The sequence below is a fragment of the Nesoenas mayeri genome (genome assembly GCF_963082525.1).
Source record: "Nesoenas mayeri genome assembly, chromosome: 5".
Taxonomy (NCBI): domain Eukaryota; kingdom Metazoa; phylum Chordata; class Aves; order Columbiformes; family Columbidae; genus Nesoenas; species Nesoenas mayeri.
The window spans coordinates 16841923-16869097 of record NC_137548.1 but is presented as its reverse complement, the minus strand read 5'-3'; the positions used below and the strand labels follow the sequence as shown (position 1 = coordinate 16869097).

General features: G+C 38.3%; 1 protein-coding gene across 3 annotated transcripts in view; it reads left to right on the top strand.

Moving 5' to 3' along the window:
* UNC79 (unc-79 homolog, NALCN channel complex subunit) overlaps window positions 1-26526 on the top strand; it is a gene marked incomplete at both ends in the record, with an annotated part of 108724 nt that extends 82198 nt beyond the window's left edge. For all 3 annotated transcript variants that reach the window (XM_080345566.1, XM_080345565.1, XM_080345567.1), the window contains 9 exons: window positions 3627-3731; window positions 8789-8866; window positions 11404-11493; window positions 15212-15387; window positions 16978-17164; window positions 18576-18773; window positions 20929-21006; window positions 25751-25792; window positions 26326-26526. In XM_080345566.1, the coding sequence (XP_080201692.1) occupies window positions 3627-3731; window positions 8789-8866; window positions 11404-11493; window positions 15212-15387; window positions 16978-17164; window positions 18576-18773; window positions 20929-21006; window positions 25751-25792; window positions 26326-26526 (1155 nt within the window). The remainder of the gene's footprint in view (window positions 1-3626; window positions 3732-8788; window positions 8867-11403; window positions 11494-15211; window positions 15388-16977; window positions 17165-18575; window positions 18774-20928; window positions 21007-25750; window positions 25793-26325) is intronic.
* Between the last annotated feature and the right edge of the window lie 649 nt (window positions 26527-27175).

The window sequence follows — 27175 nt, the reverse complement described above, 5'->3', positions numbered from 1 at the left end:
CCTGATACCCTATGGCAAGAATATCTCAGTTTCTCTTGTCTTGGAGCCTGAAGACTCATGTCAATCTGATATTTCCTTGTCTGAGTTTCTGTTCCAGGTCAGCATTTTGATTTTTTCAGTGCCTTTGGAACTCCGTTGAGTAGCTCTTCTGTGGATTGTAATCTTCTTATCTTTAGTTTTCCCTTCAATTATGTTAAGGTCCTAAATGGACACTTCTTGGCTTTCTTATCTCTTACAGCTGCAGAAGCTCAAACTCAAAATTAACATTTAGTTAAATTTTAGCATTCTGTTGAACCTTATTAAGTAAATGCAGAATGCGACTGAATTGGACGTGACATGATTTTGCTATTGAGTTTTTTTAAAGAATAGCAAAGTGACCAATCTTCAGTATTTGTAAATACTGTAGTAGCAACAGAGATAAAGAAATTTGCTTTATACAGGCTTACTTGGAGGATAGCATACGACTCCATTAAAGAACCAGATTTACTATTCTTATTACTAAGTTTGGGCCCTGAGATACTGTTAGAAGCAAACTTCAGTAGTTTCACATTCCACACATAGACCTCTGGCAAGTCACAATTTGAAGGCTGCAAGGGATTTTTTTTAATAGGGATGTGTAGACATTTGAGAGGGTTAATTTGGCTGAACAGAAGCTAAAAGGATTGTGTTCTTGACTCTAATACCAGGTTTATACATGTGACTCCCCTGGGCACTATTCTTACGCAACTAATACCCTTTTACAACTCTGTGGCAGTATATAAAGTTCAAATATAAATATGGTTTATGCATATTTATCACCAGTGGAATGATAGGAGTAAGTAGGCTTTGATAGGAAGGGTACTCTGGATTATTGACTTCAGTGTCATCACTCCTGATTTACAGTGCAGGAAGCAAGTGGTCAGATGTCAAAAAAACCATTTTGCTTGGTTTTGCTCCATCTCTCTGTGCTGCATGTGCTTACCAAGTGTCGAGTTTAGACTGTGTGATATGAAACTTCCTTGAGAAAGAGGTAGCTCACTGTTTTATTGTTCTTAGAGCCAAAGAAAGATGCGATTCTTGGAGCCTGTGCTTTTGACAAAGCGATTCATTGTGGCCCAGTTATATATATCCTGTGTAGCAGAGGTGTTAGTCTGTAAAACAGCTGAATGCTTTTGAAAGAATTTCACCTCTCTTCCAGAATGTGCAGGCTGGGTTACTGATGGGAACATCTGTCCGGTGTTTTGGGGGATGTAATTGCCAGCTGTCTGAGCATGGCTCTGAGGACATATGATGGTGGGATGGGTCACTCTTGCTGGTGAATTCTAGCAGGTTATTAGGGTTTATTTGCACTTGAAGTATTGTGCATGATTCTGGTTCCACATTTTCAATCAGAATGTAGTAGAGTCAGAGGAAGTACAGATAATGCTAACAAGAATGATCAAACAGTGGGATCAGTTCCACATACAGAGTAATGGCTCTTCAGCCTAACTGAAAAAGCAACAACTGATGGGAATGTGAGAGGTCTGTAAGGTCACAAGTGACCCAGACAAGGATGGATGATTTCTTGACTTTCCAGTGCAAGAACGTATTAAGTTTGTAGGAACCAGTGTGAAAACAAGTAAAGAGAAGTGGTTCTTCAACAATGTGTGACTCCTCGCCAAGTACTGTGGGTGCTAGAAGTTGGCATGTGTCCAAGAGGTCAGTGGACACATATGTGGAAGAGAAATCCACTGAGAGTTATGAATTATACAGAATCCAAACTGAGCGCAGAAATTCCCTCAGCTGAAAACAGCTGGTGGCTTAGGAAAGTAGTAGTGCAAATTATATGTGCTTGCCTTGTTTATATTCTTCCTTTTGCATCTGTGTATGGCCCTGTTGGAGATAAGTAACTGAGGACATTTATTGTGGTCTGACCTCTCCTGGTTATTCTTATATTATTCTTGACAGAGCACAACTCATGCATGTGGGATGTGTGACCTTTGAGAACTTGTCCCCTCAAGTAACAGTTTCATAATACAGCTGAACTCATCCAGTGTTTGCTGCTCCTATAAGGGAATGATTTTTTAAAAAAATATTGATTGATTGATTGATTTTTATTTTGGAATGTTAGCTTCTTGTGAGTTTAGCTGCCTAGAGTGCAGGAACGTGGTCAGACAAGGACCACTGCAGTTTGGGGCCCATTCCATCAGCTAAATGTGTAATCTGTCTGCACACTCCATGTAACTGAAGATCAAACTAGGAGCTTGAAGTAAGGTCTCTTGATTCACAGACTGGCATCATAACATCCATGAAAGACATACCATTCTGTTTTTTTGGCACCTTCTCCCAAATCAGGGGCTGATATTTAAAATCTGTGTTCATTAGAAGGTATGTGGGTGCTGTGGGAGGCATGCGCTGTTGCTGTAAGCTTGGTTTGGCAGTAAGCCTTGCAGATAAAATGTAGTGACTTCAGCTTTCTCAGGAGGAATGCTGGTGACTGGCTTCGTGATCTGCTGCAACCAAAGCTCACTCTCACTTCCAGATATTCATCTCTTCCAACTTCTTCTCTTTTAGCTGCACTTGGTACACTGTGCAGCTGAACGTGGCCTTCAAACTGACCCTCACTAACTAAACCCCACAAGGCTTCTCTGAGGAAGAGACAAATGTGATTATCTCATTTTACAGATGTCACAGAGGAACCAAGGCCCTGACTGAGTAAAAAGTTCTGCACATTTAACTTAAGTGAGCAGGCAGCCGCATGAGATTTACAAGATGGAAGATACTAGGTTTTAAATCTTAAGCACACTTTGGATATACTCTCTTTATTAGACATTATTTCATCTCTAATGGTCATTTCAAAGAGAGCAGTGTAAATCTTCCTGCTGATCAAAATTCCTGAGTTGCTGTGGTCAGTAGCAGGTTAAAGATTTGTTCCACATTTTTATCTTTTCGTCTAAAGTCAGAGAATGTCAAAGTAAGATGTATAACAGGCTCATCTTATCTCTTGTACCTCCTTGCTGTCTCAGCTCTACAACTCTATTCTTAGGCTTCCGTGTTGTAATCTCCCATGGCTGATTTTCCCCTATGTTTTGAAACGTTTGTTGTAGCAGCCATAGCCAAAATGGTTTTTATTGTTTAAGTGGGAAAGTATCGCTAGTCAAATGAATGAAAATAGATGTCCAAACTGCCTTAGTGCAGGCGTCCTTATTTTAAGGGGAATGACAACAGAAAAAAAGAAAGTATGGTAAAAACCAGACCATTTCTAGCAGGTTTAATGAAAGAATAATGCTAAACACTATTGCTAATTTTGTTCTCCTCTGTCAATCCTTACTGCTTTCCCCTTTTCTCTTTATATGGAAGTACTTAATGAAAGCTGCACTGCATGCCTGGGTTTTGTAACTGTTTTATGAAATCTATCTATATTTCACATGTGAAATATTAAAATCTTGGATATAGTGCCTGATACAACATCACTCTCATTGATGTCTACTCAATCAAGTGTTTAGAATTACATAAATGATGAATGATTTCTGCTTTTTTGTAAGACAGGAGAAACTAGTATGCTTTGTATCTTTTTTTATTCTCAAACATAGATAAAAAATATTTTTATCATTTACTAGTGGGTGCAATTGAATTTGAAGGTATTCTTTTGTGTTTTTCTGTTGTAGGAAAGGGACAAATTCTACTTGACGCGCAGTGTCATATTGGAGTTACTTCAGGCCCTCAAGTTAAAGTCACCCTTACCAGACATGAATCTGCTGCTGTTGGTGCAGGTACAGGAGATTATCATTTAATTCCCACACTGATCCTGTCTCGGCCTAAATTTCAGGCATGGTGGGGGAGAAAGCGAGTCCAGCATGGTTACAGAAAGTACCAGTAATGTCAGGGGAAGCAAGTAACCATAGGTGCATACATTTAGACTGCCACACTAAAATTTAAGAAACTAAATTGAGAATCCACATTTCCCAGGATGATACTGACCTGTGCCTCATTGCTGATATGTTGAGGATTGCAGAATATATCTCAGTTTGGAAGGGACACCTTAGGATTGAGTCCATTGAGCTTCATACCATGTCCCAGTGGAGCTGCTGCCCCAGCTGCTACCTTGCCTTCATATCGTAGCCCCACAGCCTGTGAGCAGTTTGTGTTGGAAGGGCTGCAAGGTGATCACAGGCCAGAACTCAGATTCTGTCTGTGCAGGCAGGCAGTAAGCTGGCTCCAGTCCCTAAAGGCCACTCTCTTTTAATGTGTAATTTTCCAGCAAAGAATATGTAGGCAATATTTCTGTTCCTTTCATTCTGTGGATTGCTGAGGTAGGAGTTAAGATAGCTTTTTCTTAGGAAAATCTGAGGAAGTAAGATACAAACTTGTGAAAAAACTTTCTGCCTCCAAATTGCCAACCATGGCACTGTTTGGCACCACAAGCCTGTCCAGCAAAAACATTTTACTAGAGCCCATCAATTTTAACCACAGGTAGTGAGCTCTCATTTTTTATGCTAACCATTATATGTGTTCAGTACTTTTAGATGAGAGGGCACCAGTATAAAGCATTCCATAAGGTTCAAGCAAGATGTTAGTTATGTAGGTCATTCATAATGCTCTCAACATCACAGCTCCATTCACTCCTCCTCCTCCCATTATGGGGTCAAAGCTTCATATAGCTTACTATGGACTTGTTTCTTTTGAGCACTGGTACATTACTCATAGTAAGTAATTGGTTGCTAGTTGACAGAGAAATAATGCTGACAAGTGAAATTATATAGCAGGTAGGATAACTCTGAAAACAATTATTATGCCATCAGTGTTAGGGGAAGAAGTTGGGATGGGGAAGAACAACACTTGGGATTTTCTCTTTTGATAGTACCTTTTTTATAAGCCCAGACTTCTATTCTTGGTCCCAGCCAAGATCATCAAATAACTTAACAACCACCACCCTCTTTCTATCTTACGAGTGCAGTGATGCAGCTTGATATCTTCTGCATTGGTGTTTGTTGACTTGAACTGACTTTTCCCATATTATAGAATAAAGCAATTTTTTTGTGTTGCTCCATTGTATAGCTCAGTCCTATGGCCACCCCACAGGGTGGCAATCCCACAGTCTAGTCGATCCTGAATTTGTCATTTGAGCATGCAAACATGCCACGTCAGTTTTAGCTGTGGGATTTCACTGGTAAACACTTGGCCTTCACATTGAGTCAGTCACCTGATAGACACAGTAAGCAAAACTCTCTCACATTATTTTTATCTCATAAAGATAAAATGATAATTGCCTGGATTTTCCTCCTAGCGCTGTTCCCATATGCTGTATTCACTTTGGGATGTATTCATACCTTACACAACAATGTGGATATAAATGTCTTTTATGATGTCTCTTTCAGAGGCTGATGAAGTGATTCATATTTCCTGCTATCCAAAGCAGGCAGCTTCTGTTTTTATGCAGTCAGTGGTAAAGAATAGGGGTTTATTCAGACCATCTGCCATAGATGCCTACTGGAGGCATGACGACTACTTCTCCATTGACTGTGTAAATTGGCAACCCTCAGTAGTATGTGGTCTGAATCATTCAACAGCCTCTTGAATTTAAATACCATAGTAACCACTAAGCCAATCTTAAGCACCATTGTAATTTAAGAAATCTACTAGTAAATACACACGTATGTATATGAGTATTTTAATGTACTTTTGTGTCATTAAAATAATTAAGGGGATTGGTTCACCTCTTTACCACACAAAGCCTCTACAACATTAATTCAAATTGCATAATTTTGAATTCATAAAACTAGTAGCAGAGTTAACACAGCACCGAACGAAAATGGTTTTAATTTCCAAGATAGTCATGTCCCTGTGGACATGTTAGTCTGTATGCAAGATTCTATACAGACAATGCAGACAGATTACGGAGATTCAGTAAAAATTTTTGAAATAACAAAGAAGCTAGGAGCGCTTCCATTTAATGATGGATCGCTTGTGGGCTGATTAACAAAGGAATTCCTAGGAACATACATTTGACACCCACATACATCCAGATTACGTGATGCCGTCAGTGTCACTGGTGGCATCGATATGAAGATGAGAGTTAACTTCATCGCACTTTACAAAGAACGAGAATTTTAACCAAGTCACCACAATCATTGTACAGATATCCTCGATAATCAAGGGTACAGAAAGTCTGTCCCCTTGATTTGTCCTAGCAAATGAAAACCATCGTGTACATGCTGCTGTTCCACAGGTTTCCATAGGAACTGTGTCTCCACCTGACATTTTTTTTCACAGTACTTTTCTCCTGCTCACATTTCACCACCACACATGTTCAGGATTTCCATTGACTTTAAATTATATTAGTGTCTCATTAGGATTTGCTTGTTCAGTCAGGCTCTAAGGTTCAGTGTATCTTCTGATCTGTTTTGTTTAGATGATTCCTATTTTGGGCTGGACCTTCAGCTAATGTAAATCGGTCTATATCTAGTGATTTGTTTGTTTCTGTGAAGATCTGGTCTACTAGTTACTGAATGTAAGGATTTGAAGTTACATATAATATAATTATAAGAATATATATTTTAAAACCCTGATTATGAATGGAAGCATAATACAGATAGACTATAGTATATACATAATTCACTACAGTCAGCAGACATTCCCATTTAGACATCATTCTGCAGCTGTATCTCAGCAGACAATGCTAGTAAGAGGCATGGCAATTGTTTGCCAATTTCTCACCTTTTTGCAGTGTGGAAGCATTTTTCTTTACGTATAGCTGGCATTAAATCTCTTGCCAGTGCCGCCTTAATGTCTTATAGCATTTATAGAGGGACACAACATAAATGACAGTTAATTGGACTGGAAATGTAAGAAGTTTTTCATTTTGAGTTTGGTTTTCCCATCTTCTTTTGACTGCTTTGCAACTTTAGGAAGGGTTCTTGGGACTGGCAGCCTGATGATGAGAAAGATATGCTAAATAAGACCTAATTATTCATTAGAAATGGAATGAGGTTTATCAGCTATTTTTCACATATGAATTAATATATTAACCCAAACTCTGCTGTGCAAAAGCTATAGAAAGTGTACAGGACAGCAGTAGAGGTTGCTTTGGTTGCTGCTTATTATTGTTTTTAAAAGAAAATGTTGCCTGAAAGAAATTACATTTGTCTTTGGCAAAGGCTTTTGTTAACTTATAAGGTGAGTGCTGTGCAATGTCTGTAGCAGTGCACTGAGCACACTGTTGGATGCTAAATATAGCCAGATTCTCCAGGGAATTATGGTCCTTTTTTTGCAGCTGATGTAGTACAAGGGAACCCTAATCTACACACAAATGGTTGACTGAGAAATCCTTGCACGGGAAAACAACATAGCTGTTGTCCAGCGGACCCAATGTCAACATCGCTTTTTCAGATAGGATGCATTAGGAGAAAATCTGTCATCTATTTGTATAAGTCCATTAATGGTCCTTCTTTTTAAGGAGAAGGGGAGAGTCATGGTTGCTGTTTGAACTAATACTCAGCTGTCTGCACCGGATTGATACAGCCCATAACCCTAAGGCTTTTTTTTTTTTGCTTCCCATGTAATGATTAGAACTGTGGTACAGAAAAGCACTAGGCTGTCTCTCAACTGAAACGTGGGTGAGATTGTTGTTTTATTTCTGTTTGGTTTATTCTGTTGTAAAACAAATTCTAACTAGAAGAAGAGTCCACTGGAGCCAGACCTGTGTCTGAGGATACCTAATTAGACTATTAATCTAAACTCAGGACTGTCTTTCTGGTATTTATCTCAAATAACAGACTCTTCATCAAGACATAGGTGGAGTAGTTTCCAGGTGCTGGTGGGAAGTCTGAGTTAAGATTAAAGCTATCAATCATCACTGAAAGGTAAAGCTCATGGAAGTGTAAGAGTAAATTCTAGGTTTGTAAGGGATATTTGGGCATATTTTCAAGAAGAGCAGTCAGTCATTGAGAATACTGCTGACACACAGGCATCAGACATTTGTAAAATATATTGTCTCAGTTTGTGAAGGTACCATGGTATTCATTTTCAAGAAAGAAAATTAAGGCTTAGACATTAGTTTGACAGTTCTTTTCTCTCTGCTCTTTTGTAGAAACTTACATTGAATCACTATGAACATAAATTGCTTGAGTGCAAATACAGTATTAGGACAAGTTTTAGGAACAAGCAGGGTGTTCAATGTGTTATTGAAGCTTATGATTTAATAACAGTATTATCAGGTCTAATGTATGAATGATGTGGACAGGAGAGATTTTGGGTCAAGGAATCTGGAAATAGAAGAAAAAAAAAGCAAGGAAAATATAAGCGTAAGAAAAGCAATTAGAGATATTCTACTATAACAGAATGATACTGACCTTCTCTCAGAAATAGCTTGTATTTTTTAAGTATTGTGGCCCGTATCATGCAGAAGTTATACTGCACCATACCAGTATGTTCTCACCTTCAACATTTTTCATATAATTTATCATTGTAGAACCTCAGTGAAAGTGTTGTAATATCACAGTGAAGAATGTGTCATGCTGCTTTATTCTCTATCATGATTTACTCTATAATGAAAGTGGAACATTTAATATATGCAAGGAATAACAAAGATACATATTTTTGTTCATAAAGTCTGATTTATTATATAATATTCTGCAAACTCGTTCCGCACTGCATATACGTGTTAATTAAGTTGACTAGGTTGTTTATAAAGAAAGAGAGGTCTGAAGGCAAATTACTGTGAATAAAAGCAAGAATCTGAACTGGTTTTAATAAAGTCATTAATAACTTATTAGTGTCTTCAGGTTCCTCAAAAATAATTAAAAAATAACTTGTCTCTATTTCTTCTTAGTTTGTTTGTGCAGATGCTGGAACTAAACTAGCTGAGTCAACAATCTTGCATAAACAGATGATTGCCTCCATGCCTGGAGTAAGTACTGAATCAAACTCCATCTCTTACTTTTGTTTTTTAAAAAATGTATCTTATTCAGCTCATTTTGCTTCATTTTAATGTTGTTTCCTTTTCATTTCTCTTCTGATTGACAAGGTGTATCGCAGGCAGCGGCTGAGATGCTTGTTCCTTTTTAATAATGTTGAAAAAGTTCTGAACTTCAAGTTGCTTCTCTTACTTTCACTGATAATCTTTAGTCATGTAACTGACTTTAGCTGGAACTTGTGCTCAAGAGGACAATGTGGGGAACAGACCAGCTGAATGCCTTAAAAAATGGTAGCAGGGAGGAAAGCTATGAGCCATTGCCTCCATTCTCACAGAAGGTTATCTGGTTACGGAAAGGGAGTTAATGGTATTTTTCTGGTAATGTATAAGGCATTCATCTATATCCTGCTGCTGAGTGCAGCTAAAGTACCAGTACTCATAATTGCCGAGGCTCTGAATATGCGGCTGGTGAATACACGAGGAAGTAGCACAGTTGGAGGTCTTGTTCCATGGCACATGTGACTGAGTGAGTACCCAAAGAGATGGATGAGGGTCAGCCCAGCTCTGCTTCACAGGCTGAGGAAAATTATTTTCTCTAAATGTGTATTGCTATCAACTAGTAGGATCTTTCCTGTGTATCTTCTGAAGTGTGTGATTTTTTTTTTTATGCAAACCTTTAATAACACCTTTTCTCCCAACAGAATATTTTAATTTATACTTGCTTTAAATAGATAGACTAACATTGGTATTACAAGATATGATAGGAAAGCTATCATTTCAGAAGAAATCATAAAGAATCAGGCTGCCTGCTGCTTGAATGAAACAGAATAGATGGTTGGAGAGAAGTCTTTTGCAACTGAGAATTATTTTCAGAGGTCTGAGTATAGCATCTTTTATAATCCTATTATTCAGTATTTTAGAAACCATGAGGAATCATTAGTCCACATAAACTGGATGGGGGATATGCTGACAGGGCTGCCAGTGACCTTATTTTACTGTTTGTTATTCTGTCAAGGGAACTGACAGGCATAGCATTTGGAAAGCCAGAAGGTGATACAGTTCAACACTATGTAGATTGATATTAACATGCAAAATTGAGAGGTGCCCAGGTCAGTTGCTTAAAAATAGAATGCTAGCAGTTTTTCAAATTTCAGCCACTAAAACTCAATTATGGCTTAATAATTTTGTGATCAAAATTAAATCTGATTCATTTTTATACCCAGATAGGGTAATCAACTTCTGTGCTTTAAAGTGTAGGTAATTAAACAGAAGTCAAAGAAGAGTAGTTTTCCCTTGTAAATTTCTCTGCAATGTTTTCCCCCAAGACTAAAACTTTGGATATAGTAGTTTTTGGTGACTTCAAAAAGATACCTGATTTGATAATTTCATCATTTAGCCTGAAAAGTTAAGCATTGCTTTTACTTGGCCCCTGAGAATGATGAATGCATAGTTCCCCTTGAATTCAGATAGCATTATCTTCACCTCAGACTATTAACATGTAAACAGGAGTTTATGTGATACCTAGTGGGTCTGTTGTATCACCTTCTGAAAGCTTCTCTCCAGGGTTTGGGAGTCTGCTTGAAGCATTTATCTAATCTGACAGCTTTGTTCTGTTGACTGCTTTGTGCACCTTGAGCACATCTTGTAGTAGCTGAAGGCCAGATTTGCATTGCTCACTGTGTTCTAGGAAAGGATTATGAAAATTTGTACTGTGGGAATACAACAAGTGCCCCATTTAGTCCTTTTGTTTTCCCTTTCCGGTCATTCTTGCTCTGGAATGGGTCGCTTCTCAATGCTTACACCTTTATGGTCAAACTGGAGCAGTTCATGAGGGATTTCATTGATCCCTTACAGTCCTTGCCTCCCCTCTTGAAAATTGCAATGAGCTTAACTGCCATTGGAATGCTGTATTTTGAATGATTTTGCTTCAGGAATGTCCCTGAAACATTTGTTAGCTCAAAAAAAGTGATTTAAAAAAAAAAGTAGAAATTTCAGTGACATTAATTTTAGTGATGTTTACACATAAAAATACCCGAAGCCAGTCATTTAAACTGTTTTTCCATCATGATTATTGTGAGCATCTGTGCCTGTGATTGAATTTTGTTTTCTGGGATTGTACCTGATTGGTTCCAATTGCAGAAATGCTCAGCTGCTTGAAGAACTGAGTTGTTAAACTCTCTTCGACTTTTAAGGCTTTGATTCTGGACCACTGTAAATTTCAGAATGACATGAGAAGGATATTCTTGAAAGTTTTATCAGTTAATCTTTTATTGCTTGTCACAGATAAGTGTATTTTATGATGCATGGAAAAGCTGCAGTGACTGGACTGTCTTTTTATACTATCATCAGATGAAAGGACATATTACAGTGAGAAGAAAAGCATCAAAGAATACCTATTCCTAATTTAATTAATCTAACTGAAAAGTAAAAGAATTTAAGACAGAAGTTGTATTCTAATTAACAAGAAACAAAGACGGAATCATGGACATATTCAAAACCTGGTGCTTAAACTTACTTCTTTTATGTTCTAGTGTGGAACAGCAGCAATGGAATGCATGAGGCAATATGTTGGGGAAGTGCTGGATTTCATTGCAGATATGCATACCTTAACCAAATTAAAGGTTGGTTCTGGACATACATTCATCTAAAGTGTATGTGCTTTTTGAACAAAAATATGTTTTCTGTAATGAATCTGCCTTGGAGAAATGGTTGGAAGTCTTTGAGGATGACTGACAGTTTCCTTTTCTTTCTTTTTTTAAAAAAACACGAGTACTGTTATAGATAAGACACTTCTGTGGAATCAATAAAAAGCAGCTTATGCAGTGCTGAAATAGAGTCTGATTCAAATATAGTGGGCACACACTATAAATGCAGGCTTGATTTTTCTGAAATGTTGATGGTAAGCTAATGTCACACCAAAATCACTGTGAGAAGTGATGGACCCATGGAAACATAAAACTCTTTGCCTGTACAACTAATTATACTCTTCTGGAGGAATCCTGTGTTTGTTGTAAACATAAACAGGCATTTACATTAGTTGTAAGTTCAGAAGTTATTGAAATGCATTAATTGATCTAAAAAAAATCCCAGTGGGTGTGGGGGGTCCTTTTTCTGATGGATGCCGTTGTTCTCATTGTCAGGTTATATTCTGTTGAGAGAGGGAAGACCAAAAAGTTCTCACCAGTGTAGTCCAAACTGCTTTTTAATTTCTGTACATTAGTTTGATGCCAGATTGTAAGTGGAGTGATAGGGCAATACTTCCGTCAACATAAAATATTTTATTTAGGTATGAATTTCTTTAAAACATCCTAGTAATAATTAGCTGGTTGAAACCTGGAATTTCTGCTTCATGGAGGAAGCCAGTATCTATGAAATTTCCTACAAAATGGAAATTCTTTAAGATGTTTTAGAAAAGAACGAGACTGAGTAACATTGCTACTGTATATCAGGAAATAATAGAAGTGTAGCTGTTAGAATTGCTAGCAAAGTAGCATCTTTTGTTAATAGCTTAAATAAATAATTTAATATTTCGGCTAATATATCGTTAATAGTCATGATGCTGTTTAGCATAAGACTATCCCATTAGGTAGGTTTATTGTACCATCTGAAGCTGAGTACTAAATAAGCACAGAGCTGGGGGTGAAACGTTGGTGATTTTTGTAGAACGAAAACATCGATCTTATAGTGGAACCATCTGTCACTTCTCAATACCAGGCAAAGTTATAGCATCATCTTTTGAGCTGTGTACTGGTACCCTGCATAAGGGTGGATTTCCTTCAGTGCGTGAAATGGAGGCAGAGGTGTGACTAGGCCTTGATGCTGCAAAGCTGGCAAGACAAATGGTTGGTCTGGGAGTGCAGCAGAGGGACCATTACAGATACGGAGGAGGGTCTCTGGTGTCAAAGATGCACTCAACTCTGAAATCTGGCAGCAGTGTTTTTAGTGCTTGTACACCACCAACTCAGTGATCCAAGGGGAAGCTTGTCAACTGAAAGAGGTCATTTCATCACTGGGCACAAACAAGTAACTGCCAAGTTGCTTTTATGTGATCTAAAGCTCAGTTGGCAGATAGAGAAAAACACTGCTGTCCTGTTCTAGCTGATATGAATTGTATTGCCACTACCTACGTGCCTGGGCTTTGGCACATGTGGTCTTCTAGGGAGGTTCTTCAACCAAGCTCTTGCATTTGTTTCTAACCTCAAGAGCCACTGTGCTTCTATAGCACAGAGTGCATCTGCTAATAAAGGCTGGTGATGGCCTGTTTTCCTGATAAATCAGTATAGTGTTTACTTGAAAGGGCCCCTCTACCGTTGCCCCAGTCCTCTGCTGAAAGTTACTGGAAATGAATAGGAAAGTGTCATGCCCCAAATTCATGCAAGTGTTCTGTGGCAGGCAAGACACAAAATATGATAACCTGTAGTGGCTTTGGATACTGCAGTTTATTCTACCCTACTAGTTTCTAGCACACACACTTGCTCACTGTCCCCCTGCCTCCTCTGCCCCACCTTATGCCCCAGAGGGGCCACCTTATTGCAAATTAGTCATACTTACCACAAAGGAATCCAAACTGAACTAAAATTCATCTCTTAAAACTCACAGGAACCTTGCTTTACTGGACAAAATTTCCCTTTTGTTAAGTTCCTACCCTGTGGGCCATATGCCTTGAATCCCATTGAGTTTAAAAAAATACTCAAATAAGGGAAGCAGCCTTTTGTGCTGGAGCAGAAATTTTCTTCAAAGCACAAACTAATTAATCATTTTCAGCTGAACTGGATTGCCTTCCCATTTTGTCCTTTAAAGGTATTCACCTATTTCTCTTACAGTTCAGAACTGCTTGCAGAATAGGTAGGCAAATGGATCATAAATGAGGAAGAGATACATCTGGTTTGCCAGTTCCATAGAAAAACATGAACTTATCTGAAAACAGGAATGGGGAAAATTTATTTATAAATACTTGCAGATATGTTCTCTTCTGTATAAAATGTTTCTGTAGAAAGTTCTCTGCCATTTGCATTTTTTCCTTCTACCCCTTCTCCCTTGCACTGTAGTCTGATTTTCAGAAATGCTCTTAAAATGCTTAAATCTGATAAGATGATAATTTCTTATACTCAGTAGGACTATGTATTACATTTTTATACATGGATATAGGTAGGACATGAACTAAAACTTAACCCAGTTCTTTTATATTTTGAGACAAAACAAGAAGCTTCCCAAATGTGTATTCTAGCAATTTAAAACTAAATCAGAATGAAATGGTCGAAAATTGCATGATATTTTGATTTAGCTATGTAATACAGGAATCTGAGAACAAGATTAACATAAAAGGAAAGTCAAATATTACCATAATTTTAGGTATCATAAAGAATAAGCTTTGGCTGTCTTTGGAAAATAAAAAGGCAGTTCTTATTTAACCAGGCCACATAAGCTTATCCTGTGGTTGCAACATAGTTGGGAAATACTTGTGAGCATTTCTGAGTTTACAAATACTTAGAACTTTAAACAAATTCACAACATGTATGTTGCAGGGATCAGGTACTTATCTGTTATAAAATATTATTGGTTCACTGATTTGTATCCTGTTATAATTATTTAATAACTGATGACCTGGATTTTCTTGTGCAAAGCATATGGCTCTCCTTTAAGCAAGCAAATGGTCTCAGCATGTGTTTTGTTAGTCTAGTAACAGAAGGTAATGCAAAGTTAGCTTAATTAGAAATACAGAAATATCTCAAGAAGCACCAGTGAAAGATTCCTTTGAGCTGACAAAGCAGGATAATAAATTGTCTTTCCAGGCATAAATATTTGCAGGTTTCTTGTTAAAATTTTAGCCTTTTTATTTCCAGGACTAAAAGGCATTTCTAGCAGCTGAATAGTGTGACATAGTCATATTGCAAGTGAATGAGTGACAGCTGATTCCTGTAGATGTGAACAGAATATTGCACAGGGGAGGCATTTCCTGCCCAGATGCTGTCTTGTTAAATGGTTAGATTCTTTCATCTTAAACTGTATAGATGTGCAATCATTAGTTTTTTATTCATCAGCTGTTAACTTTGCTGATACAAAAGGTGTCTATGCATTTTGCACAATTCGTAATTTGTGTGGGCTCTTGAAAATGTGGCCCTCCGTGGAAAGATCTGCATCATAAAGCTGTCACTAACTTAGAGACTGGAGAGGTTTTTAAAATCTATTTCTGAGTTTTGTTCTGTAATTTTGTAGACACAGTTAGAGACCCTGAGAAAGGAATTCAAGTGAAATGAAATAGAATGTACTGTTGCTTGGAAGAATGTAGTTCAAGTGAAATACTCTTTTCAGGTAGGAAATCAGTTCTTTGCCTTGCAGAGTCATATGAAGACTTGTTCTCAGCCACTGCATGAAGACACATTTGGTGGACATCTGAAAGTTGGTTTAGCTCAGATTGCTGCTATGGAAATCACACGAGGAAACCACAGAGACAACAAAGCTGTGATCCGATACTTGCCTTGGCTTTACCATCCTCCTTCTGCAATGCAACAAGGGTGAGAATGCTTTTTCCACAAAAAGGAATACTAAAATGAGTTAGAAATCTTCACAATATTCCATGTTTATTGCCAGATTTCACAGATAAGACCCACAGTAGGGGCATGGCAACCATGGGACATTGAAACAACTGGTGAGAAGCTCCCTGGTCCTTAACTGAGGAGTTCGTCAATGCAGTATTTAATCATCAGTGCCAAAGGGACAGTTGATGTAACTTCATTGGCTTGACTGGAGTTACCTGGGAAATTACTTGATTCTCAGACTAGACACAGACAGTGAAAAGCACAGAGGTACTTGATCAGTCGTAGAATTATAGAAAACATTTTGGGAACTACAGAGAATACAATGGGAAATGTCCTTTGAAATTCTTCCCCATGAGTGTGGTGAGGCACAGGAGCAGGTTGCCCAGAGAAACTGTGGCTGCCCCATCCCTGGAAGTGTTCAGGGCCAGGTTGGACAGGACTTTGGGCAATCTGGTGTAGTGGAAGTTTCCCCTGCCCAAGGCAGGGGTCTGGAACTAGATGATCTTTAAGGTCCCTTCAACCCAAATCATTCTATGCTTATGAAGTACAAATGAACAAGAACTGTAAAGCTATTTATATAATCATAAAAATACTAACTTCAACTGTTTAAAGTTAGATGAGAGAAATCCTGCTCTTCGTGACTTTTTTTTAATTCCTTTTCATTGTGAGAAATCCTAATCTGCCATGTTTTATTTTCAGAACAAAGGGATATACTGTCCCTTACCTTACAATGACAGCAAACAAGATGCTTTGAGTGTAGACCATCGGACTGTTTTTCAACAACACCTGTATTCTTCTCCCAGCTTTCTCTCAAACTACCTGCCCCAGGATTCTGGGGACTAAGCTGCTCAGGCTCCAGACCTGTAGATGTGACTGCATGTACTTTCATGTAGAACATGTCTAGTTTTGGAAATATGCATTTGTCATCTCCTTGTGCTTTAGTTTCTTATATGTAAAACAAGGACTATGTGTTCTGAGTTGAAGGTAGTGAATTCGAAGAGCATCCTGTTAGAGTCTATTAAAAAAACAAAACAAAACACTAATGGAATGCTTTTTTGGTGCTATGAGTCCTTGACAATGACATCAAGTTAGAAATTAAACCCAGGCTTAATAAGTAGTAATTTATTGATTGGAAAACTTTTTTTTTTTCCTGTGCCTATGAATTCAAATGAATATGTAATCTGAGCTTCGTAGCAGCAAGGGGACAGACAAGAGGATACCAAAAAAGTATTATCCCTTTTTAGATTACATAAGGAGACTGCTTTACAATTAGACATTGCAGTAGATAGTGGCTGATCACTTAAGTGTCACAAAAAAGCATAGCCTCTGCCCTCAAACTCATGCAGTCCAAATGTCCAAGGAGAGGCTAAGGAGGCTGTTGGAGTTGTTAATGGTACATCAAGCTCACCAAGTTCTGTGTGGTTCTAGTCTTCCCATAAGCTGTACCAATGGTCTGTGCCTCCAGCACACTGACGCTGCATCTGCCTAGTGTGCATAAGGAGACTCCATATTTTGGGGGAAACCAGAAAACTTAGCATCGTTGTAAAATCCACTCTTTCTTAACAGGCCCAAAGAGTTCATAGAATGTGTCTCACACATTCGTTTGCTGTCCTGGCTACTTCTGGGGTCTCTGACACACAATGTTGTCTGTCCAAATTCTCCATCATCTTGCATGCCTATTCCACTGGATGCGGGTTCACAAATTGCTGACCACCTTATTGTTATTCTGATTGGGTTTCCAGAACAATCAAAGGTAAGGGATTCTGTGTTTTAAATGGAGATGTGTTATATATTGGCCTTATTATTGCAAACATTTATTTATTTGTAAGAAAAAAGGAGGGGTAGGTAAAACCTTATTAAAACCTGGGATCTGTGGAAAGAGATCTCTGTAGTTTTTCTTACATAGCTGCCTCTTCATGCGTAGAAAACTGGTGATGAAATCACTACAATTAAGTTTGAGATTCAACTTTTTCAAAATATCTCAGCACGGGAGTAAGGAAGGAAGAACTGAATTTCAAATGGAAACTTTGGCAATGACCATCTCTGTAGCAAATCTCTACAAAGTTATTTATTCTGTATAGTAGAATTGGATAGCCTATGAATAATATTATGATCAAAAGTTAGTTACAAACAGCAATGGTTCAAATACAACTTTTTTTCTTAAGGTTCTCTGGACAAAAAGAGTTATTGCAAATCCTAAGTAATTTGTGACAGTAGGTTAACACAAATATAACAGCACTTTTTGACACCAACCAGGTTTTTATTAGCAATAGAAGCAGAATACATTTATCTTGCATGTAAAATCCCCCTTTCTTTCCCCTCACCTGGCAAAGACACTGATGCTCCCCATTCATTTCTTTAGCCTTTATTTGCTCTTTCAAATACCTTTTTGCAGTTACCAAGCAACCATTGCAATATTTGGTGCAGTAATGCTGCCAGGGAGCATGAATCACTGTTGCACTTGCAGGCTGAGAAAGCATCTCTGATCAGAAGCATCCCTCTTGTAGTGAGGCAGTTAATGTCCAGCACTCCTGTGAGCTCAGACACTAATATGTAACACATATTAGCAAAAAGCCATGCCTGAGTATGCCAAATGAATTCTCTGTTAGCTTTTCAAAACTCTTTCCTTAACTGTGAGCAGTTCTGTCCCAGCAAGGTGGAAATGGATGACAGGTTAACAGAACAGATCTAAAATGATGTATTTTGTACGATGATAGCCTTCCTTTCAGGTGATCAGAATCTGAATGACTTACCCCAGCAACATTTTTGAAATGGAATAATATGTGCTGGAGCCTCCAGGACTTCCAGAGCTTGCAGTGGAGTTTTCCATCAAGAAAGCTTCGGAACTAGTCCTGAGTAGCTGTTCTGCAGAACTAATTGTCTCTTTAAAGGGATTGACCTTAATGCCATACACCAAGATTGCATGCGAGTGTGTGTTTGCAAATGCAGTTTTTAGTCTGTAAATGTAAAACCAGTTTTTAAACACGAAGGAGATGCTATCAAGCATACTTGACTTACTAGTTCCTAATGGGAGGGAAATATGGGAAAGTGAGGGGCAAGACTCACAGCAGGATGCATGACAGAGGGGTACTTTGAAAGCCTTTGCACTATATCCCAATACACTTATTTAAATAAATATTTTCCTCTGTTTTCTGTTTATACAGACATCTGTTCTGCACATGTGTTCCCTCTTCCATGCATTTATATTTGCTCAGCTCTGGACAGTGTATTGTGAACAAACAGCAGTAGCTCCGACAGTCCAGAACCAGAATGAATTTAGCTTTACAGCAATCCTGACAGCCCTGGAGTTCTGGAGCCGGGTGACACCGAGCATCCTACAGCTAATGGCACATAACAAAGTGGTGAGTCAGGTGCTCTGTACAGATTAAACTCGGAGGGTTTGGCTTTGTTTCAATGGAATACATCAGTCTATGGATAACATCATAAAACAGCTTCGATACTTTAGAGAAATTAAAGCGAAAGTAGTGGTTTAACCTCACAGTGGGCCTGAAACAGGATCTCCCTGGAACAGAATCAAGAGGCACAGTCACTGCTTGTTGGATTAAGGGCTCCCTACATTGGGTCTCGTTTTATATATCTCCCTGCTTTTCACAGGGATCCTGTTGTTTCATCTGACTGCCTTACAGGAGCAACTGTTTTAGGATAATTCTGTAGATATCCATTTGAATATTTTTTACCACATGATGGTAAAGAAATACACAAATGCTGACACTTGGCTATTGATAACCCATTGATTATTCATCAGAAATAATCTACATAAATATCTCTCCAAACATTTTTGAGTAATGAATTATTTGAAGGAGGTATCTCTAGAGATACAGTTTGAAAGGGAAATGTTTGCTCTGTCCAGAAATCATCCAGACCATATTTTGGAAAAACTTTGAAGCGTTTATTTATCTCAACTACTCACTGCTGTTAGAACAGCTTTGTACAGTAAGAACCCAGAGGGGTTCCAGCAGCCTTCTCATAGGTGCTACCTTTGCTTCCCTTTGATTAATGATTCTGTGTGCCTGTAGGGTAGGAGCTTGTTTCTGATGGGCAAGATGTATTGTGTTTCCCACTTCCCAGAAAGTCATGACAAGTCTGTCATGACTTGTCAAAACTTTTTAACTGAGATAGTAATTAGTCGCTCTGGCTCTGGAGAGCCTGGTATTAGGTTTGAGTGAGAACGATTCTTTATACATGACCCAGTCTGCTAAGTCAGGTGCTCTTAAGGTTTGGGATTTTCATTCTTTGTTTTTTTGGGTGGTTTTTCTTTTTTAAATGGAGACCTCCTATCTGTATGGAAATTATTTTATGTAATTCCCCTTTCCCCATGTAAAACATCTTCCATCCCAGGCAGGTATGGGCCTTTGCCCTTTCAATTTTAATTGCCTGGACTGCACTTGAATGCCTTTGAACCAGTTACTGTTCCCTTGTGTCTTATTCACATCAGGCAACGACCACCTACAGCTGTCTTTAGATGATATTTTAGCCTTTGACATCTAGTGAGGTCTCTGTGGTCAACAAACCACTGTAACCACTGTGGCAAACAGTAGTTCATGAAGCTCCGTTTGGATGAAGGCGAAATGTGTATAACACTTCTAACTAGCCAGTGGTTTAGTCAGACACAAAGGCTTCTTGTCAGGCCTTAGGACAAGAATATGACCTGGAAGTCCCAAGTTCCAATCCTTATTCTGAAAATATCTCACCATGTGGCTCTAGTACAAGTTATTATCTCTCTGCCTCAGCTATTGCTCTGTGAAATGGAGATAATAATACTTTCCCGTCTCACAGGGGTGTTCTGAGGTTAATTAGTTAGTGTTTGTAAAGTGTTTTGGAGATTAAAAAGCACTATAGTAAAGCTAAGTTTATTATTATTAATGGGAATTTACACATAGTTCAGACAGGCACTGTAAATTCTCACTGCTGGCTCAGGGTATTTGTCTTGCACCTGTGAATTTACACAATATAAAACATAACAGGCTGTTTACCACTGATATTTGCATTTGTCATAATTCATGGTAGTAAAAATGGAAGAATTATGGACTAGCTGCCAGTTCAGAACAATAAATTGTCTTTTGAGAGGGGAGAAAAAAAGATTTTTTTGTCAGTATGTTAATTTTCAAAGATTCAGTAAATAATAATATCAATTCCTGACACACTGATTGGTGAGAACTACACAGCAAAGGCATGTAAAGATTTTATGAGGTCTGAAAAGAACAAAGCTGAAAGCAACTTGTTTTGATGTATGATATGAATTAAAATCCATCAAGCGCTTTGAAATATTTGACAGATAGGTGTTGCCTCATCAGGGGAAAACTAAATAAAACTAAAATGTCCCTTACGTGCCTATGTAATATGTCATCTTATGTGTCAGTGGTTAATAAATACACATCTAGTGATTCAGCATAACTGCCAAGCAAATAGAGGAAGATTCTTTCTAGAGACTATTGGGTTGGTTTACAACACTGTTATGCTGGACCCTAATTGGTTTTATGCTTCTTTTTTTTCCAGATGGTGGAAATGGTGTGCCTGCATGTGATTAGTTTAATGGAGGCTTTACAGGAATGCAACTCTACTATCTTTGTAAAGGTAGGCAAACCACACCACGAATAGTTAGTTAATGATGTTGCCTGTCTGTTGTGATTCCTAGACATACTGTGCTCTGCTTTCCCTCCCACTCAAAAAAAGAAAGTGGAAGAAGCTGAGGTTGAATGCTAATGCAGAAATAAAACGAGTAGAGCATAACAAAAAATAAAATCTCTGGTAAGAAGTAAGGCCAAACCATAATCTCAAATCCAAGTTCTCCTGATTTTTTTTTAATGAACGTCTGATCTGTTTCCTCCTTCTATTGTTACAATGGTCTAACAAGCTCAACTGATGTCACTGACTTTGAGAACTTCTAGGTACTGTCTGAATTGTCAGCCGTTCTGTAACTTTTAATCATCCTATGTCCTTTGCAGCTCACGTCACTGTTCTGATCCTCACATTCTTTTAGATTGATAACAATAACTTCATCCCACAGTGGTTTTCTTGTTATTATATGCCTATGTATATGACTTAGTCAAATATTACTTGATAGTGAACCTTCTTCCTCAAGGATGTGTAACAGAGTATTCATTGGTTAGAGAATCAAATCCTGCATGCATCATTCATGTAAAATGCTTTTTTTTTTTTGGAAATCAGTGGTCAGTCTCCTTTGGGTCACCACAGTGTTTTCAGAGCAGATTCCAGAAGTACCGGGGTAGCCTCACAAGCATAAATTGATTTTACTGGCCTTTTTTACATGTTTTCTCATTGCATTATTCTGAAGGGAGTTTTCACATAAAATATCAATAAATCGAGTAGTTCAATGCACTCTGAATCTAACTGAAATATGTTGGTTTATGTAATTCTTTTGTTGCCGTAAAGGAAAATTCTGACCGTTTTACTCCAGACTTTAATGGCCAAGCAGGAATTGAAAATAAAGTAGCTGAAATTGAAGGTCTTGATGTCAACTGGCATGAAAGTATTTCCACTCATCAGGAAAATACAGATTTATAGTCAGTAATGACTTGATTTGCTAGAGAAACTCTGCCACTATGGGATGTTAAAGTGATCATGGCTGTCCCTGGAAGAAGTATGGGGTCCTCTTTCAGCCAGTCCAGGTTGTCCAGAATTTGACAAGGATGAAGAATGGCTTTAAAGCTATGAAAAGAGGCATTGAGGGCCAAATTCCTGTCACAATTCAAATGAAAACTTTCAAGGAGTTATATTTGAAACTATATATCAGTAATATGCTAAATCAGATTAGAAGAGCATTGTTGGTGCTACAAAATTAAGCTCATAAACCTGTGAAATTCAGAGTTAAGGTGCTAGGCTTTTTTTAATGTTCAGTGGATGTGAAATGGAAGACAAGAGTCTGGGTGACCCTACCCCCTTTACTTAGCCTGAAAGTGAACTCCTGCAGGAACAAAATACATACATAATAGTATTATAGGATTCCTAGTCCCGGGTTACCATTTTTTTTTTTCAAAATTAACTAATTGTAAAAATATTTATTGTAGATCTGAAAGTAAGTGTCATGGTTTGGGGAAAGACTTATTGTATGTCAGGAGTCCTTCAAAGAAGCAGAAGTGTAGAGCTTATTCACACGGGGACCAGAAAGTGAGTGGCATCTCTATAATTCAAAAAGATCAGCTTTGAGACTGTCTCTTTTTCAGAGGCTGTGAAGAAGGTCTGAACTTTGTTGCTCCAGCTTCAGAAGTTGGCAAAGATGACAATTCTTTGAATATTAGTTGACTGGGCAGTTTTTTGGTAGCTTATTTTATTCTAGCAATCTTTTGTTGTCCTGCCTTTGATAATGAAACAATTTTATCTTGTGCTTTAAAGCTTTTTTTTTTGTCTTTTATTTCAGATATAAGCCTTTCAAACAAGGTTTAATTTTCACTAAAGGAAAGGACACAGTGTAGTGAGAGAGCCTGGGTTTTTAAACAGAACATTCTGAACACTCTTTCAGAGATTCATTCACCAAAATTAATCTCAATGACTTTCTCTTGGAACTGAGCATAGTAGCGCTGATAAATCCTGACCATTTATCCATTTGTATTATTTACTGCAGTGCTTTTTATTCCATCTAAGGAATCAGGTGCTGCAAAAACTTAATTTGTTAATGAGGTCATTGCATGATTCAACACATTTATTTTTAATGCACAATGAGAAAGTGGTGCATGTCATGTGATACAGGTGATTTATGTGATAGCTGTCTTAGGTGGCCATTGTCTGTATGACAAGAGAAAATATGTCCTAAAACAAAAAGAGAAGATGTAAATGGTTCAGCACTGAAAGAAGAGCTTTATTTATGCCTGAGATAAGCATTCCTTCATCTCCTCCTTGTGCTGGTGCTGTGAGGTTTCCTTTTCCTGGTGTTGTGTTGTCCTTTGCTATTAAATTAAAGTCACACTGACAGCATTGGGTCATGTCTTGATTGCTTCCTGTGGTCTTTGAGCCGTTCCCTGTATTCTCAGAGGATATTTTTTGGATCTCATGTTAGATTATCTTTACCAATCTGGTGAGGAAAACAAAGTTTTTCTCCTGTTAAAACATTCCAAGTCCTGTATATTTATTTTTCTTTTTAAGTTGGATGAAATACATGTACCTATACATGCACATATATGAAGATGCACACATACATGTATATTTAATTCATTAGATTTTCCTCTGAGGGGAAGCATTCTGCTTTAGGAGGGCTGAAATGAAAGTGTTCAGGTTTCCTTCTGTTTTTCTGTGTCAATGGAACTGGGAAACTAGCCTTCCCAGGACAGCCACTGATGATGGACACGGGCTCCCTGCTGATCACAGCTCTCTGTCTGACCATCAGATGTATGTCCGAGGAGTTTGGGAAGCAAAGGGAGCAGCTCAGCAAACCACAGTGTCTTTCCCAGAGAGCCAGGGGTTTTCAGCAGCTCCAGCAGCTGCTGGGTAGACAGCAGAGTTGGGGAGCCAGAAAAGCACAGTGACCAACCTGTTCTCCAGCCTGGTTTCCATCAAAACTTGCACTGGAATCAACATAATTCTGTTGAAAATGTAAACTCCGAAAAAATTCACAGTGCCTGACAGCAGTCTGTTCTTCCAGCTGTTCTTTCTAACCAGCTTTATGTATTCTTCCTTTGTGAAGAAAAGGCTGGCTGGGGATTAGGTAATAAAACTCAAGTACTTCAATAAAAACGTCATCTTGTCTCATTTATCTAACTGGCAGCTGTAGGAGTGGAGGGTTTGCTTGCTTGTGCCTGCAGCAGAATGTTTCATTTCCCTAAATGTGTCCAGACCTTGGAAGTCAGAAGTGGCGCTGGAGAACAATGATCTGTATCTAACCTTAGACTGCTACAGCACAGATATCAACATGAGCCAGTTTCTCTGACTGCCCTTTATAGTCAGTGGAGATAAACAGGTATTTTTGGACATGATTCATCTTGATCTATTTTAGATACTTGCTTTAGGATGAGATGAACTGGGTGTGAGAAGTGCTTGATTCTCTGAGCTGACTGTGAGTGATGTCCAGTGAATTGGTTCAAATGCAGAGGGTACCCTGAGTTTTCTGCCTGGCTTCCCTCCTTGCTTGACATACTTCTGACAGCAGTCCTGTCACCACGGGCTAGCTCCGGAGGAACTTCATTAGTGCTGATGAAATTTTCAGTGACGTTCTGTTGTGGGCAGTGGGGCACAGAACATGGCTTCTCAGTGTGCTTACCTGTTCCCTCCTCTCCAAAAAACACATCAGGACTTGTAGTCACTGGATCTTAAGACCTTAATTAGTGTGAGAGCCCATGGAAGGATGTAAAGAACTCACGCGTCTGTTGCATCTGGCTGCATTCCAGCTGTTTTGGAGTTCGTCTATTGGTAAATGCTGAGGTTTGAAAATGGTTCTTCATGTGGTAGACTAAGTAATCAGTCCTGACAGATCTGCCTATGATTCTCCAGCAAAACAGCACTGAAATTGAAACAATTATCATTCCTTGCACAAGGGAAACCGCATTTTATCTAATGTTGTCAATAGTGATTAGGTTTAACTTGCAGCTCTCGGTAGCATAATTGGCAAATTGCAATTTTAATGCCATTTGGAGGAACATTTTAGAATAATATCCTCAGTGGTTAAATTAATATTGGAGAACATGAATACTTTTGCTAGAAATGCCTCTCTGTCTTCCATAAGCTTGTCATGTTGTACTTACACAGAAATAAAAGTTCTCTGAAGAGCCCGAGACTGAAATACATATTGATCCAATCATGGGTGACAGATTCACAGACCTGGCCTTGTCATGGATAGTTCGAATTTTTACCTCTGCTCTCAGGCCTACAGGTCACATTCTGCAGTGAAGCACTGATGTGACTAGCAGCTTATAAAATGCTGGTTACCATTTAAATATCTGGCCTGTTATTAGGACCTTCTGCTGCATGTTTTTTCAGTTCTTGACTTATACCTCGCCATGCAGAATGCTGTATTTATTCCAGTAGTACCCATCTGCACATACAGAAACACCCTCACAAGGAAAATAAGAAGTGATTTTCCTTTAATAAGTTTTTATTCTGTACTTTCGTTGTCGCCTTAAACAGAATATCAGTAATTGTGACTGGTGAATCATCATGCTACAAACAAGAGAAGCTGAATTCTTTGCCTCTGAGAGTTACCTGCCCCAAAACATACGCATCACTTAAAAATAACGTTTTTGAATTTGTGGTTCAGGCTGTGTCCATTTGGACAGCTAAATGTGTTAGATATACCCTTCTCTGTCTCATAGTAACCGGGCCACGTTTACTGTCACTTGTATAATAACGAAATATTCCTCTCTTTTTACAGCTCATACCAATGTGGTTGCCAATGATACAGTCAAATCTAAAGGTAAGTTCTTTCTAGTACCTTATCCCTTTATTCTTAGTATTATACATTACTGTAAATTCTGGAAATAAGATCACTAGACTCACTGAAAATAGATCCTCTAACCAGGTTCTGCAGAAGTGCCTTTCCTCCCCTTTTACTGAGGCTGGTTATTTCCCTGAGCTATGGTTTTCTTGATGTCTTAGGCTAGAGAGTCCCCTGACAAATCAGGATTAGGATTCTCGGCTGAGCAGATGAGTTTTTGGTTCCATGGCAGATATTGCAGGCCTGCTTGCTTGGGTAAAGCTGTGCCGGCTGGCCCTGTTTGTAAGAGAGAGCAAAGTGGATCGCTGTGGTTTGCCAGTCAAAAGAATTTTGGTAATGAGAATGGAAGTGTTGGAATTGATCTCAGTGTGGTGGTGTTTCTGCAACCACGTTGGCCTTTCACTGCAACGCTATATATATTATACATAAATATATATATATAAAAATACATATATATGATAGATAGTATGTATTAAAGGGGGAAAACTCAATGTTTTACATTATTTCAACAGCATTTATCTGCTGGACTTCAGCTACGTCTCCAAGCTATCCAGAGCAATGTCAACCATCACAGCCTAAGGATGTTACAGGGGTCAGGACAGATGAACAACAGCTCGTCTGTGCTCCGCAAATGGCTACAGTGTACCCAATTTAAAATGGCTCAAGTGGAAATTCAGTCATCAGAAGCTGCATCTCAATTTTATCCTTTATGATTCATGTAATTTGTTCCAAATGTTCATTTTTAGCCTAGCAATAACAGGGTTAGAGCTGTAAAAGACCTTTTGTATAAATCAGTATAAAGAGTATATACTTTATCTATACTTTTTAGCCTAGGATAGATTGTGGAAAAGCTAATAATGGGTGAAGCTAAGAGCCTGATCCTGCCAGTCTTTAATTACACTTACTCGGGATCAACAGGCTCTCAAGTCTGCATTCACGAACAAGTATTTGCAGGTTTGGACTCAATTCTATCACATTGTACATATCTCTCTGATCACTGAAATATCTTGTTCTTAAATGTTTATTTACATTATTTTTGAAGCTAAGACAAAAATCACTTTTCTTTAACTTCTATTTTTTTTTAAATAGAATTGTGGGTATTCACATACATATGGAAGTGCTATGTTGCTATTTTTTGATGATAACAAAAGAAAACAGTGTTTTTAGGAACCTTTATAGGAGTTGGGGTTTGTTTTTTTTTTTTTTTTGATTCACAGCTGGCAATGCAATAAAACCCATCACTATAAAACAGTGATGTTCTAATGAGGCTTTTTGTCATCATCTTCTGGGAAAACAGCAGCTTGTAAGGAGAGCTATCATAAAGTGCACTTAGAAATTAGGTTGTTAAAATGTGCCAATTGT